Raw genomic sequence first — 21935 nt, 5'->3', positions numbered from 1 at the left:
TTAACGATCGAACGAGCTACCTGTCCAAATACGTCACGACTCGTTTCTCGGAAATAATTCTCAACGACAGCTTCCCTTTTCGCACGATACGTAGCCGCGAATATCTAGCGCCGTCAACGTTCTTCCCGTTAAATTTTCATCATCCGTCGAGTGTAAATCTTTCCACGAGTCGTAGTTTACCGATAATAATTCCTCGCGCGAACTCTCCAGCACGTAATTCTTTAAATTAGACAAGATATTCTTCGGCTGAATTATAATTTTCGTCGCTAGTGTCAACACGATATTCCGTTTATCTTGCGAAAGCAGCAAAATTCCACGGAATTAGAAACGCTCGAGTCGCAATCCCGTTATACCTCTCAGGGGACGATTTCGATGAAATTCCGAAGGAAAGAAACGTTAATTTTCGCTAGATAATAATTTGGTAGTCCTGACGTTGATTCGACGATCGGCGGTCCTTGCGAAATTTATCGCAGACGATCGAAGGTCAGGGGTTGAGCGTGGCGGACTCGCAACAACCGGCAGGTGCCAGGATCTCAGCATCGCTGGCTTCTTCGGTGCTGCGAGAACAGTTCGAACGAAAATTAACGTTACTTTCGAAAAGTCGAGCCGCGTTACGGGTTACGGCCCATGCGCACACGTCGTTTCTGCTGTATACACGGTGTGTCTGGAAGTTTAGTCTTTCGTGTGACCAAGGAAAACGAGTTGTTCGAATCTGGCGTTCTTTTTCGAATAGCCTCGGTTAGCTGTGTGCTTTACGTAGAAAACACGAATAGGCGATCAACGAATTTTAGTCTGGTCGAACGCAAAGGCCAAACCGAATATCTCGAAACGAAAAATACCAGGTGGATCGCTAACAACGTACGATACGAAGTTTCATCGACTTCTCGTTTTCGCTCGCTCGATGTTACTTGCATCGCAAGAAGCAGACACCTAACGCGTATTGCAGCGATGTTAAAACGACGCCGAACGATAGGACGCGACGCTCGATAGATCGAAGCTGTTGAAAGCAAAAATCCCGATGGTTTGTTCTTCACCTTCATTCGTTAAGTCGAAATTTCGTCGAATATGTCATTCGTCGTAACAAGCTGTTTTCTTGCGCTCGATCCTGTTCTACGTTATCGATAAACGCTTTAGATAATTTCAACGATCCTAAGATTATCAGTCAATTCTTTACCAACGATGTCGACTTTTTTTTTTTACGAACAATATCGCCGTTTATCGACCCGGTTTATTAACCGGGATATTTAACGGATTATCAATCAGTAGCTGGAAAGTGCATCTTCTTTCAGCTTGGAAACCTTAGCCATGCCTCCGTCGAACCAACATGGTGCGACGTTCCGCTGTTGTTGCCGTTGCTCGAAAAAGTCGTCGCTCGTTGTCGAACGTTGGTTCGGCAAGGGGAAAATGTTCTCGGTTGGCATAGAGGGTGGTCGAGATGCGAGTAAGCAAACGTGACCGTGGACAACCTGTGTTTCGGTAATATCGGATCGCGATGATAGGTTGTCATAGGAGACGAACGAAGAATGACAACAAAAGAACGTCAGCTGGCCTGCCGTTGCCGGAACGCTGTAATTAGAAACCGGTGGAGGGGGGCTTGAACGGAGCGACCTGGTGGGGGTTGATCGGCCGCGAAGCGTGGCTCCTCTTCAGTCGGTCCGGAAACGCGGTCTACGCAGCACGTTTTTCCTCGTTGTACGCTCGCTCGTTGCACGTGACGCGATGTTTCTTTGTACGCGTGGATCGTTGTGATCGTTGTGCTCGTCGTGGCCGCGTCCGGTGGTCGTTGCGCGGTGTGCCAGTGCGTAAACACAGTGAAAAAGGTACGTGGTTATGAGGGAGGCTGCCTCGACGAGCGGGATGGTCAGCTTTAAGAACAACAACGCAGACAGGTACGCTCGAGCGCATTTCTTTGGATTCGCAATCGCGTTTAACGGGCTCCGAGCGCGCCACTCCGCGGCAACAGCGTGATACGACGTAACGAGAATATCCAACCGTTCGACGATTTCGTCATGGAAACGAGCAACTCTCGATTTTCCTGGTATTCGGATTACTCGATTCTGGAGCACGCGATTATATCGAGAATGAAACGCGAGCGAATCGGTTTTCGCCAGGTGCTAATTATCTCTGGATTTGCTTAACGGCGCATTACCGCGTGCACGAGTTATAAAATGTCTTGTCCTTATCGCGCTCCGTTTCCGCATAGCCGGAAAAACGATTCGATTTACAAAAGTTTCGAGCGACTGTGCTCGATAAAGTCCGAGTATCGTTCGCGATAGAGAAAACGATGTCGAAAGATAATGCCTTCGATCGTGCTATTTACTTTTGATCTCATCCAATAATACGTCTGCGTACGTATAATCAATTTGTTTCTTCTTGCAGCTTACGATCAATTTGCGAACGAATGCGCGCGATAATTAGAAATTACGATGGCAATTACAAAAACAGTTTTTCTCTGGTTTCGTGGAATGAAAGTGTTCGGCAGTTGTAACTTCGATATCCGATTTTTTTCCTCGACTTTAGGTGCGTTATCGCGCCCAACGTCGAATTTAAAGTTCTCGTTTGAAACTCGTTTCGATCGTGCCGTGCTATATTTCGAAGGAAAAGTTTTCCTGCGCGTTGTTTCGGAAACTAGATTACGTTCTCGAGTCTAGTTTCTGATACGAGTTGATGCTTATTGCGAAAATGAAGAGGTTAGTCCTCCGATAGACACGTATCGGCACTTTATTCCAACATTTTTCTCCTTCGCGTCGCTTCGATACTCGGTATTTATCGTTTTCTCGGATTTATCTAAACGTTACTCTACGATCCGTTTGATTCGCAGAACGGCTTTGTTCTTCTCTGTTTGTTCTCTGTCGTCACCTTTTTATAACTCGAGCATAGCCGATTAAAAGAACAAAAAGTTGCTTTATCTATCGTCTCTTAGGAGACATAAACATTTACGAACTTGTAGTCGAGGAAATCGATCTCGTTGATACAACGTCGCGCGAACCAACGACAGGATATAAATAAACAAGTTGCAAACATTTTTATCGTAGGCCACGGCTGAAATTCTCGTATATATACGACCCGTGAAGGGACACACGTACGTAAAGTTTCAGGTCGATCGGTTTACGAAGTATCGCGAAAATCCATTTCTCGAAACGTACGTAGCTCGATGCTTGGAGCAACGCGAAAGCGCCACTACCAAGAAGTACATGTTGGCGATAACGAGAGGAAATTTACGAAAGAACGATCCTTAAATTATATCGAAGGCGGACAATCGAACGCGCGTTTGTCCGAAATATTTGCAAATTAGAAGCGTAAAGTAAGAAAAGGGGACAGTTTTTCGATCGTGAGCGAATACGCGATAAAAAACAGTATTACGTCAGCGGCGGTTAACGCGCTAACAACACGCGGTTCATTCGGCGATCAATTAGTCGTATCTAGCATCGACCGAGAGAACCGGATCTCGACGAAACTCTCGTTTTGGTCGTATCCGAGTTGGAAATCGATCATCGAAAGTAGGAAACACACAGCGGAATAGGAATGCTTCTCGAATTTGGTCGAACTATGCGGGAATATGGGATTCCTTCGGGCGAGCTTTATCCAGGTACATGGCGCGGACGCGATCCGGTGCAACGCGTGACAGAGAGCGTGTGCGTTTCGCGTTTGTTTGACTTGGAAAGCGTTCGAGCGATTCGGCGGCGGGGGTTTTCGAAAAATATCGTTGCAGGCGAACGGGCCGAGTTCCGAGCATTGTAAAGTTTCCGAGGTGAAATTGCCGTTGGCGCAGCCGTTTCCACTGCGATAGACCGCATTCCAGCCGTGGTTCCAGGTATTCCGATCGGGTCTTGAGGATTATGGCGGACGCAGGGAAATCGCGATGCTCGAATACGATCGCCGACGGATTACCGAACGATATCGATGCTGGATTAGTTTCTGCGAACACGTCGCGTCCCCCGATGAAACGTCATTATTTTAACCGAGAGAATATTGCTTTAATGCTAGCTGCCAGGCTCTCTCCGTCCTCGCCTTTCGGCTGGGATAACGCGCTTCTCGAAATATTAGCGTTTCGTGGAAATCGGGACTACTCGTACGTATCGTGCTACTGCAGAGCGGTGCGTTTAAATCAAATTCCTGCACTGCGAGAATTTTTCTTTTTGCTTTTTCCTCAAAAATGCTGGAAGATACCTTTTCTTCGAATTCCTTCCCCTTCAACGGGGCACGTCTGGCGATGAAACGCGGTCGTAACGTCGCGGTAAATCCGGAATCCCATAGGATGCAACGTGCGACGAGTTTCGTATCCCTTTGCGGATTCCGATCATCCTGCGAATTCATTTTTCTAAAGTTCTGCCGATTTGTCGTTGAGCGATGTTCCGTGGCGGGGTCGTGGTCGAACGTTGTTGCCCGAGCTTGGGACAGAAGAGGAACGTTAAGACCACCGCAAAGTTTCTGGCATTGGACCGACGCCGTTAAGGTCAAGTATAGAACGTTTCTTGTCTAAACTTGGCTACGGCGTTTCGTTGAATTTTTAGCAACTGCCACGAGCTCTTCGCGAGGGGCACCTCCTGAAACGCCGTCGTTTTGTCGCGAACGTTCGAATCTTAAAATAATAACGCCAAAATTAGAGTAAGAGGGTGTAACGCTGCGTCGAGGTTTATAACGCGTGAGTTTCCATCTTAATTTCTCGAAATCGTCGAATCTTCCTAAAGCTTGCTCGTTACGATCGACCGATGTCAGCAAACTCGCAAAGCGTAGTCGCATTTTTTTTTTATTACGGCCGTTGCTGGGAAACGATTGACGACGTGACGGCCAATTACCGCGACAAAGAGAAAAACGGTCTTCCGTCGATCTTAACAACAAGCTAAATTTACTTGCCTATCGTTTAGCGTTTCTGCGAACGTCTACAGTCTGCGTAGGTCCATACGTTATGCAACTCTGTGCTTATGTAGTCTGAAAAATTGAATGGAGACAGGGCTGCGTAGAAATAATACGCGTTGCATATACCGAAGAAACGTGACAAATGGTTCGCAACGGGGAATTGCGATTTTTAATCCGTCGAGCTGGCTTGCCAATGCTCGTTAAATCCCGACTTAACATCGTTCCACTCTTTGTCTTCCCATTGTTTTTATCCTATGCTCGTTTTCTTTGTTTTTCTACGTTCGTCGAGAGATGGTACGGTCGAAAGCGAAAAAAAAAAAGAAAAGAAAGAAGAGGTTCGATATCGTTTTTTTCCAAATTTTCCCTATTTTCTCGTACGATATATTTTTAGTTTTTATTCGCGCAAGTTACCATTGAAATTTGCTTTGCCGTGTCGCAACGTGGCGTGACTCTTTATTCGAGAGACAGAAAACACGTGGTACGCAGGTGTGCACTCGCCGTCTCTTCGACACAATTTCCAACGCGTTTTACTTCGGTTTTCAAATACAACTATAGTCCACGGTCGGCGTGATTTCTATCGAAAAACACGGACTTTAGTCCTGGTTTTGGAAAAAAACTTTTCCAGGCAATTATTTTTTCTTAGCACGTACATTCCTATAAGTTCTCTGTATCTTTACGTTTCTCGTTATCGAACGATTTGCATCGATTTGTATCGGAGGCGATGAAAATCGAATTTATCGTCTATATGAATTTCATCGTGACACGACACCGTAACGATATTTTCCGAACAAAGTCGGATTACGGATTAGTCTTGGGTCCTCGTTAGGCGAGATCGTGCGACCGGAAGGTTGGCTTTCGGTGCGGATCTCTCGCGGCGCGCGCACCAGCATCCTGCGAGTTTACCCCTCGTTCGCGTAATTAGCGTTGCTACGGGCCTCGGTACGGTAAAACGGTTATCGGTAAAATCCGCGGTAATTAATTCGACCCGTCGTACGTGGAAAATGGCTATTTCCTGAGCTTTGTTACTCGGTCAAGCGCTGCGCATCCGTTGTCCTTCTTGGTTTTTCGTGTTCTCTTTTTCCCTGTTAAATACGATCTCGCGTACGACGCCGATCTTTCGTCCGTAACCTACGATGCTTACGTACTCTTTTTCGCGGTTGACTTTGAGAGAGAAAATTGCGATCGAATCGCAGATAAAATACGATAAAGTATACGATAGATAGAGATCTCGTACGAATTAGAACCGTTTCGATTCGGTTGGTTTTGTGCGTCGCCGACGCTACTTTACCACCCCGCTGATAGTACTGGAGTAGAGCGTTTCGAAGCTCGTGTCAAAGAGTAGAAGAGTAGGTTTACTCACAGATAGCAACGACTTCCAGTTTACCAGTTTCATCGAAATTTCGTCGAAACGTTGACGCTTTGATCGATGGCTCTGTGAAATTGTACTAAAATTATGTTCGAAAATTAGCGTCGAAGCTGAATCGAATTGAGAAATTTGTCGTCGAGAACACAATGTTGCGACTTAAAATTCCGCGTCGTACGTTTCAATTAGGAAGGAATCTCTTAATTACGTTTCCGCGAACGAAAAAATGTGAGAAACGTTAGGTGGCGTAGCGATGTTTCGCTCGGCTAAACTTTATACGTGCATTTTGCCTCTAATTGAAATACAGGCCCTTTGAGTTGCTCCTCCTTCAAGGATCCGCAGGTTAAGCTTGCGTAATTTATTTGCCAGGGATCCAGTTTCTGCGACGTTGCATCCGACGTAAGTAGGCGTGCATTCGAGGTCGACTTTAGTAATTGCATCCTTTCGAATATACAGGTTACCACTTTTCCCATTTTCCTGTTTATGCGAATTACGTCACCGACGTAGGAATCGACTCGAGCAAATCGCCGATTTATTCGGTTTTTTTATTTGGTTTTTCAGTTTGTTTTAAAAAAGCACGCATGACCGAAGACGCGCTACTATCTGCCGCCACTCAGCGGCTCGCCTCAACAGATGCAGCTTCTCTTTAACGGCCCTTCTGTCGGCCTTCTATGTACTTTTTTATCTACCGTCAACACGATATCGCGTCGCTCGGCGTGTTTGGCGTTTAGATAAGAGCCGAGCCGTTGCGAAGGAGGCCTCGCCGGGCCCTTTCCACGTTTCCGCTCTCACACTGCTTTCCACGGGGACGGTAGATAAAATCGTTCGCTCGCTCCGATCGAACCGGTACGATCCTCCGCGCTGCGTACCGCGTCCGATTCCTTCTTTCATCGTAGCCGTACGTTTAATCCTATAACGTCGACAACGTTCGAAAACAGGAGTAGCAAGCGATTCTTCGGAACGGCACGGTTTCTTAGCGCGGGTTTTTGTTACGACACGAACGTTCTAGCAACACGGTTGTTCGCGTTCGTAGCAGGCAGTTTTAATCACTGCAACCTATCGTAAGCATAATACAGCGATAATCGTGAAATCGAGATCGAGGTCGATAATGCGACGTATGCGTTTGAATTTGGTTACGTCACTCCGATCGACATAGCGCGATATCGAATATTACAGGATACGTCTTTAGTCAAAGTTGTTCGACGTTTCACGACAAAACGTTCGTTTATCATCTTCGTGACAAAGCCCTGCTGTGGAAGGAGCGGTATTTTGCAATTTTATGCGATTTTATGGAATTTTCGTAGCGCCGACAAGGCGGTAACGCGCTGGTTGTAGGAGTATTTGTGTTGTTTCGTGGGAATTAACGCGTCGCCGCGCGTCGCTCGTCGCTCGTCGAGGGGATCGCAGGTGGGGTACTGTGGCGCAACCGGATGTAACCAGACTTTTTTTTCTACGTAACTCTTTACCAGGTGTGAAGTACGATATATTTTTTAGAAATTGACAAAAAAAATCGATAACGTTGCATCTAGACGCGCCATATATTTGACTTTGAATCTTACAGGAGGAAAATACGCGATATATACGTGTAATGTTTTGAAATTGAACGTTGAAAAGCGACTGGAAGGATCAGGAATACGCAATACCGTATTTCAAAACGTATCGTCCGAGACAATCGGTGACCGACTAATCTTTGAAACGGGAAACGCCGTGTTCGAACGCACCGGCGATAAATTCGAACTTTCGTTCAATTTAAACAAGACGCTATCAACCGCCGGATTTCTTAATCGAAGCGTGCGTTATCTTCGATGAGATTGGTAAACCGGGTTCCTCGATAATACGTTCGGATTCGTCGCGGTTGAACGTATCGTAATTGAAATATCTTCGATTAGATCTTGTTACTCGGAAAGATTTTACGAATTATTTTCGAAGGTACACGCGCGACGCTTTCGATTTCTCCTCCTCGAGTATCGGGTAAATTTGATAGTCGGGTAGAAAAATACGTACGTATCCCGCTTTCTCTTCCTATCTTACCAACCCGAACGCGTCCCTTCTTTACAGTCGTCTACCTTACCTGCAGGTGGTCGAACGGCGATATCTCTGTAAAAAGCGACATTCGCGATAGTAGGTAAAGTTTCCGCCAACGAACAAGGTAGAACGATCCGTTATCGGTACGACGACGCGAGGCTGCCGGCGATACGTCAGCGATACGACCGAGAACGACAAAATTGTACGTATTTTGACACGAACGAATCGTTTTACCTAGCATCGCATTCGTATCGGTTTGTACGATTATTCGTAAACTCGGCTATACCGCTGTTACGATCATTCCGGCGTTATCGTAGCATATTACTGTACGAGACTCTCGTATCTCTGGCGTTAGAACGTCTTTACGATGCTTTGTTTTACGACCATTTTACGTCATTTAGCACATCGTGGTTCTTTATTTGCATTTTAGCGATCAGACAACGCCGCATCGCCATCTGCCCGGCACTCTGCGAGGTTCCCTGAGCTACTCTCACAGCCACCGGCATAACCATCTCCACAGACATGATCCACCGTTGCCACCGGCATATTGCACTCCGCCTCCGCCGCCCACCTCCAGTTTGCCCACAGTGCAGCGTGGCTGTGCCCTGCATTCGAGGTAAGTCGCCGCAGCCGACCCATCCTGTACACCGGCCTTAATTGCCATACATATGTACTCGTTACTCTGGAACGTGTCGTACGACCGTTGCGGTCTGTTTCGATTCTCCGTGACCGGTGCCATCCTTTAAAACGTCACGACCACGCCGGTCTATTAATCCGCTCGGCTCTTCCCTCTTGCTTCTGTTTTTCCCATCGCGCCTACCTATACGTCTACGTATGGTCGTGTATCGAGGCTGTACCAAGGCTGTACCGAGGGATGCAAGAGGATTGAATTTCAGGGTGAGACTGGTTTTCGACACCCGATACACGCTATACGTACCGCGGGACGTTCCGGACCCGATCGTCGGGTAATTGTTACGCGAAGGGTGGTGAATGGCTACGGCCTACCGAAGCAACGATGAATCGCGACCGGTTCCAACCGCGTGTGAAACAGGGAAAAACACGGACCCTGGCTAAACGCGGATGATCGTCGATGAATTGGCTGTGCGCTCGCGCTTTCTAACTGGAAACAGCCGAGAGAACAGATGCGTTTAGGAGACGAGTTTAAGTAAAAGTATATCCCGCGTATCTTTGCAAGGCTAGGTAAGGTAATATTTGACGTCTCCGTCAAATATTTGTTTCCGTATCGACGAAACGCGGCAGCCTGTTCGTATTACGAACTTCAACCGTATTAATTTGATAAGAAAAGGCGAGCCAAGAGGCGAACGTGCAAAGGTAACGAGTGGCTTTCGATCTCGAGTGGGATAAAAGCAGACCGGCGATTAAAGTTCTCGTCGGAGGAAGTCTAGCGGTCGTAAAAGATCGTTTTCGTCCTGTTTGCTTGGTTAGGCGAATGCTACTGCTACTTTCATCGTTCCTAGCAGAGCGTTCGGCAAATTTAGCCGGTTCGCTCGATATTAGCCCAGTCCTGTGTAACGCGGACGATATATTTTCGAAATTCTCGATATTAAATATGCGAAATGCACAGCGTGGACGTAACGGTCGGCCCTCTCGAAATACGACGGAGTTTCGTATTTTGCGAGAGAAGAGAGAAAAAGGAGAGAATTACGAGACGCGGAATCGTTTCATCGGTCTGGGAAAACGTTTTAATTTGCACGGACCCGGTCTCGATCGCGCGCTCGCACCCGGCTAACCTCGATTCGTCGACAGCGTATTCGAACGAGGCTGAACTCGCGTTTTGCATTCCGCTTTCGATCTGGCCGCTGCCATCCTCAACGAGCGTAACCGTCCCGCGCAAAAATCCCACCCGTGGGTCACGTTTCGGCAGGTTCGCCAGGATTACGGAAACGCTGTCCGATACGTGTACAAATTCCAGCTGTGTGCGTCGGCTCTATCTCTCGCGCTTGCTTCCACCACCACCGATCTCGACGATAAAACGTTTCCCTTTATCGACTGCCGCTCTTTTTCCTTCTTTTCTCGTTCCCATCGCCGCACCGTGCAACTCTTTTTCTTCGCGCCGCTGCAACCCATTTAAATAATCAATCGGCCTTCTTCTATTTATCTTCCTGCTTCCGACTCTCTGCTCCTCCTTGTCGCCTCTTTGTTGCTCTTCTCGTCTCGATTTTATCGCTCTCCTTTTCCCCGCCTCAGCGTCTTTTCCCGCTTTTCCTGCTCGATAACGGGAATTTATGACGAGCTTCCTCTAATTCGTCCGTCGGATTCGTTAACGGTTTTAATCGAAACTGGACCGCGTAATTACGAGCGACGAGGTCGAGCGACTGTCAGGGGCGGGCTTCCAAGCAATATATATATCCGCGTTTCTTACCTTTCGTTCGATAGCATCGTCACGACTACATCCTCGAAAGCATTACTCCGCGTTCGAAGAAGTACTAAGCTGTTCCAGGCTTTGATCGATTCCTTCCCACCGCAGGCTCTATTATAGGTTCGACGCCGACCCTCTTGCGATAGCGACGTTGCCGTCGAATTTGTCATTCGAGGCAGGATCGATGTCTTTCTAATCGCTCTTCTAGAGCCGACGTTTGAATTTCACTCTGAACGAAGCCGATAGCCCGTGCTTAAACAGGTGCCATCGAAATACGTTCGTTTTATCGATCGACTAATTTTCTATCGATGCTCGAGTCGCGCCATGCGATATGCAGCGGCGCCACAGCAACGTCCTTGCGAAGGTTCCGACCTAACCGTATATCGTATCGCTCAGCGTACGCTCCGCGATGCATTGTTCGCCGTATCTCGATAACCAATTCGTACGTAGCGATACTTTGCATAGAAATACGTAATCGTTGCGTAAACTTACCGCTAATCTTGCGTAAACCAGCGTTCACGGTGTACGACGTATTAAGCGAGGAATTGAAATCTACGGCGAACCATAGACGCGTTGCGTCGATCGTGAATCGAGCTACCAATTACGTAAGTGGCTATCAAGAATCGCTATAGCTTTGGCTAGATCTAACCATTAGGCGAATCGACTCCGAATCACCGTTCGCCGCTCTAACGATCCACGGTGTTATCACGGCAATATAGTCGTGTATCGCGCTATACCTTTGCTCGAGATTCGTTACGAATTCCCATAGATCACGTCGTTGCCATCGAGCGTGAAATAATATATACGCGCGTCGGTGGAGTGAAATACGTACGTGGAAGTAGAAAGAGACCAAAGGGAGACGAGAGTTCGATTCGATCAAATTGAATCGCCGTCGAATAAAGAGTAACGGTAGTCCGTTACCGTTCTTGAATAAAAACAGAGAGTGAAAAAATATAAAAAAAGGAGAGGAAAAAGATCAACGACTAATTCGATCAGCGACGCCGGTTAGATCGTTTAGAATCGAATAACGGGCATCGACTGGAAATCAGAAGCGAACATCGACTCGACGAAAGTTTACGTTCGACGTATTTCGTTTTCAGCGGCGAATCTGGCTCCGGCTATTCTGGTTCGGCGAGTTCCAAGTTTCGCCCGTTGAAAGTCTTGGACGCTTTTCTAATTAATCCGCGGAGTTCGGCGATAAAAACGTTACCCCGTCTATTAGCAAGTTCGACACGCTGTTTTCCCTTCTTTTTTTAATCCCTCTCCGTTTCCCTTTCTTCGGAGGTTTAGTTCGGCTGCAGGGTATTTAAATTTTCCTTCGTCGAGCGAAAAGTTCGCGAGACGTAATTGGGCTGTTTATAGTTGGTCGTCGCGCATCCGTTCGTCTCTGTAAATCGAAGGAAATCGAACGCTCCGTCCCGATCGACGACAAGCTGCGATCGTTCTCGTTTTCACAAAGCGAATTTTCGAGAAAAATCTTCGATGTAGCTTTCGATGCGTTTACGATTTTGCGCCTCGAACAGAACGTCGATAAATTAGCCAATCAACGCATCGACCGTTATTTCTGCATGCACCTATATGCGTGCGGTTTTGAAACGCACGAGATTTCTGCTCGTTACCTCTACTCTGCTTCCACGGAGAAACCGTTACCGTTGCTCCGTTACCTTGCGCAAAGCGAAGAAAGAAAAGAACAACGCGACCCTTCGCTCGAAAATTGTCAACTTCCGCTCCAGTGGGGCGCGATTCCTCAAACATCCGCGACAAAGCTGCGAACGCCCTCTCGGCATTCACCACCCTCCAATCGGTTGTTCGACTTTCCTCTAGCTGAGCGATAACGCGCGATTAACGCCTTCGTTATCCGCCATCGTCCGTTCTTCGACCCTTTCTCGTACACACTGCCGTAAGTAAACCATCGACCCTTCTTTCTTTTGTTCCGTATCGCTTTAAACTCCGCCAATGGATCGATGCGAGACCGCCTTCCCAGCGAGTTTCGTAATTTGAAAATACGTACCTTTAAAACGACGTACGAACCGCCAAACTGTGGCGCAGATTCTCTTCTAACGCAGTTGGTAAAAATTCGATACACGAAGAATCAGCGACGAGCTACAGCGAGGAAAGCGAGAGAGGGCTGAACGCGATCCTCGATGCAGCTGCGCTCGTCGTAAACCTAGATGCCGAAAACAGCCGTTGAACGAACGCAACTTTAATCGTAAGAAGTAACATCCTCCACCTTGCTGCGAACGCACGTGCAATTATCGGGCGATCACAGGTAGATTCGTAAAAGAAAGCGGGTTTTCAAATTTTCCACGGCGTATCGTTGTTACGGTAAACGCGTGGGGACGATCGCATAATGGCATAAACGGGACAACGAGAAGTACGTCGAACTGTGCACCACTCATCTTACGCGAGCGTACTACGCTTCCGGGATGAGCGTAGCTTTTTTACGACGGAATAAAGTGGAAGCGGCGTGTACCCGACCGTCGTTTTCAGACGAACGCCATAAAGCGGTAAGAATGGGAAAGGGTTGCCTCCGCTGTGGGATCGAGAGATTTAGAATCTCGCAACAGGAGCTTATTCCTCTCTCTCGAGCCGACTGTGACTCGCGCGATCGAAAATAATCAGGTAGAAATTCTGCGAATTCACGGGGCTCGTGCATTTTCCAACGGACGTGGCGAGGAAAATCTGCGAAATGCGTTATTTCGACGTAACTTCTCATCGTTCGCGCCAGTGAGCCGAGATCGAATGTCTTAAAGCGTAAATTTTCTTCTCAGACGGAATAAATAAAACGTAATTTACGCGCGGATAAAGACTCGGGCTTGTCGCGCGTTTAGCCGAAAGAGGTTCAAACGTTTTTCCCCTCAAAGTGTCGGTAAAAAAGTCGTGGCTTTGGTTCGCGTGGAGTTCGTTTCGATCGTGGAGCGTGCATTCAACGCGGATTCCGCTAAAGCGCTCGCGTTTCAGGCAACGGTACGTCTCCGATGTCCGACGAAGTGGCAGGAGCCGACGTTAAGGAGTTGCTTCTTTCGTGTAGGATCTAGGGGATGTAGGGAAAGCTGTAAACGCGCAATACCGTCCTTGGTGGTGTCCAACGATCGAGACCTTTGTCCGCTACCGTATCTCCGAAACTGGATGTCGCGGATGGAGGAAACGAGGCGAGGTTCGCGCGAACCGAAAATGTTTTCGCGGAGTCTCGAAAGAGAGGACGATACGAATATTAAAACGATCGGGGGATGCGATGTCGGAGTAACGGAACGGAGACGAGAATTAAATGCCATTGGCGCAGGGAGGACGATACACTTATGGCACGTACTCGCGAGAATCGCGTTTCAGAGGGTAGGTCAGGATAGCGACGCGGCAGTCCGATCGATTTTCAGGAAATTGAAGGATTGTACCTGCAACTGGATTAAGCTTTTAGAAGGCAGAGCCGGTTTCTATCGCATTGCAGCTAGTCGAGCGTTATTTCGTTACCGGTCCAACTAATACCGTTGTGCTAGGCGGACGCTACATTTCCAGCTGCAATCCGTTATTACATTCCGAAAGATCGTTATCCTTGTGTATTCGGATCGATTCGGTTACCTGTGCGGCGTAATTTCTCCTTTGTAATCTGCTTCCTCCTCCGAGGATCGAGGATATCCTTCGTGGGAGGTTGCTCGTACCGATCGTGGAATTTTTTGTAATTCGATTTTTATCGTAAATCTTTTACGGATGGACGAGTAAATGCGGCGGATTAAGTGTCCGAAATGACGTGTCACGTAATTAAGTGGAACGCGAGTTACGCGTGTTTGAACTTTAAAGTCGAAAGGATCCGGCATCTACGTCGTCGACGAAGACCCATCCCTTTTTGTTTTGCTTTAATCTCCGCGTTGATCGACTGGAATGGAAGCCAAATAATATCAACGGGATAAATAACAACACCGTACGCTCCACCATTTGTTATTCGTCGATCAACTCCGAATTACGATGTACCTGCTTTAAACTTTCGCGCGATAAAATACCAACGACGTTCTTCGTAAGAAACTTGTGGAAGAAAGCTGCGATACTTTTGACGGTCGAACGCGGTTATTCAAATTACCATGATTTTAATATTTGCTATTACTTTTCGAAAAATTGCAAGTCCTCTGATCCTTTTCCCTAAAAATAGATCGGCCTTTGGAACTGAACGACGTTCGATCATCGACTCGGAGTCGCTTTGTCTCCTCTTTTTTTCGATCTCAACGAAACGATAGCCCGTGATCGCAATTACCAACATTCTCGGATATTAAATCCGATCCTTAAATTTCATTGCCTTCGTAAATCTGACATTTTTTTCATTTCACGTTTCAAAGTTGAATCGCGTCGTTAATCGAATTTTATACCCTCGGTCGAAATTTTACCCCCATTCGGTCGGTTGTTTTCGAAAGTCGCGCGTAATTTGGTCGCGTTTTCGTATTCGCCGTTGATGCACGATTATTCGTGATTTTTTGATCGACGATCGTAAATACGTACAACGAAGCAGTTCCAGTTAATCCCGTAACGGGAAACCGACAAAATCGCCAGACGAGCGAAATCCGCGAACAAGTGGGTATCGTTGATTTCGAGTCGTTCCGATCGATTTAATCTAGATGGCTAGTCGGAGAGCAACGCGAGAAACAAGTTCCACACATTCTCGTGGCGAGCTTGCCGCGAGACCTCGCCGTGTAATGAAAGTATTTCCGGGAAACAGTTAAGCACCTTAAAACTGCAGCAGAGATAGAAAGGTTGGATGGAGAGAGGATCCAACGCGCCTTCGACGCGCAATCTACTAGCGACCATCCGTTATTTACACAACGGGGACAACCATACTTTTTCCAAAACGAAAATTTATCCGTCTCCTTCCTCTACCGGACGACTATTTTCCCCGGGAGAATTCTGATTTCGATTTCACCTGTTTCTCCTCGTTTATTTTCTCAAGGTTTCTACGCGTAGAATTTACGTCGACGAAAAGAATTCGAACAAAATCGTAAGACGAAGAAAACGCGACGAAACGCAAAGTCGATGGTGCGTCGGTCGAGATGTCTTCGATTGGAGAAGATCAGTCCACGAATGGTTTCTTCTCTAATCGCCTAAATCGCTGTATTACTTTTCTTCAAATTCTTCTTTCTTCGATTTTTATCCGAGGGAATATCGTTCCACGGAAGAAATACTAGGAGCGGTCGAACGATTGACAAATTCCACGGAGAAAGCTGCGTATTAAGATGGAACCGGCGAAGGAACGCTCGAGTCCCGGCGAGTATTTGCTTTCGCGGCTGATTCAGCCTCCGAATATAGGAGCCAATTGCACAGCGAGATTTCCGAACGTACGAACGATAATTGCAGGATGAATCGGCCGTCGGAGTTGCCGCAAGTTCGTTGGCCCGCGGTCGATGAAAGTAAACTCCCGATGAACAGCCATGGGAGAGTTTCGATCCGAACTCGTAATTGTTAACACGCTACCGCGAAGATCAACCAGTTACGTAATGGCAAAGTACACCATCGTTTATCCAAGTAATTAGGGGATTTCTTACGATTGCCTTCGTTTTCGAGATATACGCGTAGTTCTTCGATAAAAAGGTGATCATTTAAGAAGACGGATGGACGTAACGCAAACGAATTCGACCAATCATCTTGTTGGAGTATTACAAACTTTGACCGTTGTCGATCACCGTGACAACCACGACGATCCTTCGCTATCCCCGAGCGGTTTCGTCGATTATGCTATCATCTCGAATATCGTTCCTCTTTCAAAGTCTCGTCGTGCGAGGTGGTGGAGCGCGGCGCGACGACTTGCGTATCGCTTCGACCGAAAAATTTAGATCGGTCGTTCTCCGTTTAACGATTCCATCTTTGACGATGGATCGATTCGCTTATTCGTAAGCGGTCGGCTCTCCGGTAATTTCTGGCCGAAGCAAGCTCGCATGCGCGCGAACACGTACCCCGTAGCGCGACCAACTTTTGCATAATGCAGCCGTGTCACGTGCAGGGGCACGTGCGCATCAACGGATCCATAGCCGGTGCGCGAATTCCCTTCTTCCGTCGCGTTTCCTCGTTCGTTCGTTGGTTTTCTCGGTGTGTCATCGCCGCAGCAGCGCACCGAACCGACCCCAAGCGACTTGTCACCCCTCGAGGATCTTCTTCTACCTCTCCTGGCCCGATATTTTGCCGGAAGCTCCTCCACGTTCCCGAGGTTATCGCCGCTGTCGTGAAAAAATTCACCGCAGCCTCTTGCGAATTCGTTCTACTTTCCCTTCTTGCCGTATCCGGTTCGCCGTTATTCAGGCTAGAATTCCAGCCAGCAGGGCGATCGGGATACCCTACCACATTTTTTACTCTTTACTTTACAAGTGTAACCGCGTGTTTTCGTATTTTAGGTGTATCCGACAGGAACGGTGGATTTTTAGGGATACCAAGGATATACCGATATTTATTTCAAGATTCGATAGAGAGAAATATTTCCTGAAAACAGCGAACAATATTTCGATTCTAAGTCTCTGTTCTACCTTCGTTCCGCCTCTATTTTATCTTCTAAATTCCAAGCATATACACTTACTATTTTCGTTCGATGTTTACACAGCGTGTTTCTCGATTACTTTCGGCTTGAAAAACCCTCGTTAACGATGATTATGATAAACTTTGTTTCTTTTCTCGTTTTACGCCCCATCTTCTCGTCTCGCTCATTTTCCTTCTCCCATTTGCTACCTGTCCTTTCGTACAATGTCCGTTAACGTGTACTTTCTCGATCCTCGTTCGTTCACCCTTTTCTCTTTTCTTTACCCCTATTTCCGCTTTTATCTATGTCCCGCCACTCTTGTATACGCCATCTTCTTCGACACGTTCGTTATTCTACCGCGCCCTTCCTCCTTTCCTTTCGTTTTCCTCTCTATATTCTTACGAAAGAGCAAGCCTGCCCTTCGCTTTACGTTTACCCAGGCTCTTCGACGGTTCGACCAGTGAAAGAAACTTGAATCCTCAAGAAACGTAAATCCCGTGACAGGCTCGTTCGGGAGACGCACGACAGGCACGCGGGAAATCACGTGCATCCAACGGCGGATCGTACGTCTTCCTAACGAGTGGTCGCCAAGTATCAACGATTAAGGTGTACGCTGTTTATCTCGATGTAATCGAAAGAACAAATGTTCGAGGAAACGTCTATCGCAGAAAATTTATTTCTATCTTTAAAATCGTTTCAGAGATAGATACCGCGTTAGTCGGATTAGATCAGCTGAAAACGTTTTTGCAACGCTAGACTCGGACCTTGTAGAGAGTAATTCCCATCGGCCGATCGGTGTCGTTCCTTCTTCGTGGAGTGATTTCTATGCCTCGACTTGCACGCGAAGACGAACGAACGTTGAAACGGCACTCGCGTAGCGTTCCCCTGACATTTACCTTAATGCTTGTTTTCCAGTTTCTATCTTCTTAATTTCTCTTTAGCGTTCTGTTTCTAGTTTTCCTTAGTAATGCAACGGAATTGCGACAGTGTGCGAATACACGGTGTAACGGGACAATGGCATCCGGTTGACGATGCTGCGACGAAGCGACACGTCGCGACGGCGGATCGATGTCGACGGTTCACCTGGGAATTGCCGCCGATGTCGCGCACCGGATCCCTGAAATCGGATATTAATTAGCGGCAAACGATTCGATTAATCCGTGCGTCTGCGAAGGAGGTTCCCAAGGCGACGTGCTTTCGCTCTGGCTTCGCTCTCGTCTCGACAATCGCTCGAATTATCGTGGCTGCCAAAGGTTCGCGTGTCCCAGGGCGTGTAACGTTATCTGGTGTGTAGCAGCGAGGTGATTTCCGTGTAGAATCTTTGCAACGTTCTTTGTCGACGCGACATAATATCGTTATAAATGAATTATTTAGAAAATTCCCCGTAGAAACGACTACGTTTCGTTCTCTCGGGAATAAAAGTAATCGCGTGTTACGAGCGGCTACAAGCAGAAATTTTGTCTAGGATATACTTAGCTACGCAATATTTCAAACTGCTTCGAAACTTTTCGGAGAAACATCTCCGGACGATCTATCTTCGATTTCTCGTTTCAGTCGAGATCGAAAAGAAATCGCAGAGTTCCCAAACTATTTCTCAAACAACAACAAGCAGAAATACCTATACGATAGGACATGCCGGATTTTCGTAGTATTAGATACGCGCGCGATACTTAAGCGGTAAATGTAACGTGGTTTAAAATTTGCGCATCAACTTCGAAACAACAGGAACGCACTAGTCTCGATAGTTTTCTATTCCGAAAGGTTTATTTGTTACAACCGGACATCCCGTCGGTGCGAGTTACTCGTTACGACCCGCCTTACAAGTCAAGTTCTATTTTTTGTCGGACAACGCTGGTACGTAAGACTAGAACTTTATTATTAACTGGGAACCAAACGAGTCGAGATATCGGATATAAAAGGAACTTGGCGCGTCATAGCGCGTAACCGAGGTAGCAGGCCTGACTACTGACGCTTATAGTCGAACGCTAGTCGTTTGTTCGTATCAGGAACGAATCTGTCAGTTCCGAAAATCCGTAGTCAGTTCGTGCGGAAAGCGCCAAGTATCCCGTACATCTAACAAGTACGACTACGCCCCTGTCTCGTTTAAATACCACCACCTGCATATCTTTATAGCGGGTATCTGGACCAGTTGAACGAACCGTAATATAGCGACTATTTTGTCACGTACACAGTATGTTTACAAGCACAACAGCGTTATCGAACGATTCGTAGGTTTAACGTCCGCCTTTTTGTCTTCTTACTTTTTCTTTTTCTTTATATCGTCTGAATCGTCGTTCCGACTGCATAAACGTTTGACATTTTGACGCAGTTGGAGAAAGTCGATCAAAGTTCAGCGTTTGCGCTGGCAGCTTTGAAAATTTAATAATTTTATCCGAGTATACACGAAGTATCGAATTAAACTTGAACGTGGCTCGTTCTTTCTTTCCTAACACCGACTGGTTATAACGACACTTGAAAAATGTACTTGGTTTCCTCCTCGACCTAGCCCAACCTCTCTGTATCTTTGATAATTACAGATTCCAGATTAAATTTCAAATATTCGATACTCGACCATTTCATCGTGTTATTAAATTTTCTGTCGTTTACGAAGATACCGCTAACGCATCTTTCGTCGCCGTGCGAGAATTCCGCTTATCATATTCATTAAAATATCGCGTAACCAACTCGATTCTGGCTGCTTCTTGCAACCGTAATTCTTAAGAGCAAAAAGCAATCTATTCGAGGGTCGATGAAAGTGGAAAAACCCACGAAAGCAGTCGAGAATCTTTCGTACGCTTTACTTCGCGCGATCGCGATTCGAAACTGTTCGAAGCGATCGACCGATCGAATCGCTTTGTGTTCGACGTCGTCGTTCCTGGCGAGACAATGGCTCGAGCGAAGATAACGATCCGGCGGAACCGTTTCCCGCGTCGCAGTTCGGATTGAATCGATCTCGTTAGCTAACCGGTGGACGGCTCTCGATCGAGGGATCCTAGGAATTCGTCGAAAGAACGTCCGCGAACCTTGTAAACGGTAACGCGATTTTCTTTTATGCCGAAATTAAGCGTTTTGACTCACTCAGGGCGTTGACCGATCAAGTAGAGATCTTAAATCATGATGTTCGAACAAAAAATTATATATCCTAATTTCTGTGTTGTCACATTGATTTATTGATCGATTCGGATACTTCAACGAACGAAAATAATAATTTAAATTGTTCGAACTGACGCTGATAATAGGACGCTCGTAACAAAATGTAACTCAGGAAGGAATCTCGTCTCTGATACCTTTCTCTCAATTACATCGTCTTCTCGTAACTTTTCAATAGGATTCGCTCGGTCAACGTCTCGTTATCCCTTTTCTTTTTCATCTATTTTCTTAAATTTTCGCCGACGCTTGCTCTGTCACGACCGTGTTTCCGTTTAGACTGTACGCCGCAGGATCGTCGATACGGAAACCGTAACCCAGGAAAAAATGATCACTTTGCCGTACGAGCGAGCACCCAAGAGCGTTACCATCTCGCGTGATACCGTCCAGAAATTTATTAATCAGTCGATTCGTAAGTTGGTAGTCTCTGGCTGATCGAGTTTGACTTTTTAACGTAATTGATTGGTGAGCGTAATGCGCGTAATGTAAATCGTTGTGCGACGAAACTCCGTTGTTTAGATCTACGTTGGATTCTTTGAAACGTCCTCTGCTTACAACGCGTAAGTATAAAATTTCCTATTTGCAAGTAGGAAGGATAATATACTCGAAGCTTTTCATAGTTGCGCTTTATTCCGTGGAGATGTTTTCTTATTCTTCCTTCTAGTTCAGCGCGCAAAAATATTCTACGATAATAAGTCGTACAACTTTTCAAATGCGTCCTCTCTTTATAAATTTCTCTGTTCGCCAGATCGTAGTTTATTGTTTTAACCGCGTACCACACGATATAGCATAGAAGATTCATAGATTTGATCGCGTTACAAACTGACCATCTTCGACCAGCTGATAAAACCTTCGTTCGCGACAGCCATCGAAGAGCGAAAAAGTCCCGTTTCCTCCGAACTTATCTATCTTTTTCGTCACGCTGTTCCCGAGAAAATCGGGACGCTGCGCCGGTATCGAGGTCGTCCGAACGATAACGACGAGATTCCAAGGAGAGAAACGAGAAAAGTTGGCGCGAACGATCGATCAAGACGCGCGATTATAAATTGCCGGTTGTTTAGTAGGCCACTGTAATCTGTCCGCGAGCGGATGATCGCAGTTGGAAGCTGACCAAATGTAAAAGCTTCTTATATTTCGCTCTGACTCGGACGAGCCTCTTCCGGGACATTGACGAACGTCGCCTGACTTTTTCCTCGTTTCTTTGGAGCATCGCTGACGGGTATGATTTTCGTAAAATGTCAGAATCTTTCCACATTCTAATTAAAGCGTTCCTCCCGTACATCTTGCAATTTTATCGCTCATATCTCGCGTTATGAAAGTAAAATGAAATGAAAATAATTCGATCGATCCAGAAGCTACGTTTAAAGACTTTTTGCTGTGTTTTCAAGCTTTCCGTCGAACGCGATGTTTATGGATGCGCGTGGAATATATTTTTCATCGAAATGCACTCGCTAGGCAAAGGACGTATATCACCGAAAAGGAAGTTTCTGGTTTATCTTAGAAGGAGGACACGCAAACCTTAGTAGGTTAATGCGCGAGGATCCAAGGACCATCCTACCGACCGACTTTTCGTTCCATCCATTACGCCTGTTTACCCGGATTCCCGTTAAGAATATCGACCCTACTGTCTCGAAACAAAAATCAGGCTTCGTTCGCTTATTTTACAGGATAATAAC

The 21935-nt window shown here is 46.6% G+C and overlaps 1 protein-coding gene across 11 annotated transcripts in view; it reads left to right on the top strand.

Annotated features, from left to right (window-relative positions):
* The window catches only part of LOC117211891, a 193575-nt gene that overhangs the window by 52189 nt on the left and 119451 nt on the right, over positions 1 to 21935 (top strand). For 9 of the 11 annotated variants that reach the window (XR_004488368.1, XM_033456188.1, XM_033456185.1 and 6 more), the window contains one exon: positions 8679 to 8864. Coding sequence is in view for 7 of the 11 variants with exons in the window: in XM_033456185.1 (XP_033312076.1) it covers positions 8679 to 8864 (186 nt within the window). In the remaining 4 variants the exon portion in view is untranslated. Of the gene's footprint in view, positions 1 to 1648; positions 1890 to 8678; positions 8865 to 21935 lie in introns of those variants that run through there. The other 2 variants (XM_033456184.1, XM_033456190.1) reach the window with 2 other exon arrangements.

This window comes from Bombus bifarius, unplaced genomic scaffold (assembly GCF_011952205.1).
Source record: "Bombus bifarius isolate JDL3187 unplaced genomic scaffold, Bbif_JDL3187 scf7180000008263, whole genome shotgun sequence".
Lineage (NCBI taxonomy): Eukaryota > Metazoa > Arthropoda > Insecta > Hymenoptera > Apidae > Bombus > Bombus bifarius.
The sequence above is the reverse complement of the archived record's forward strand: the minus strand, read 5'-3'. Positions and strand labels throughout refer to the sequence as shown.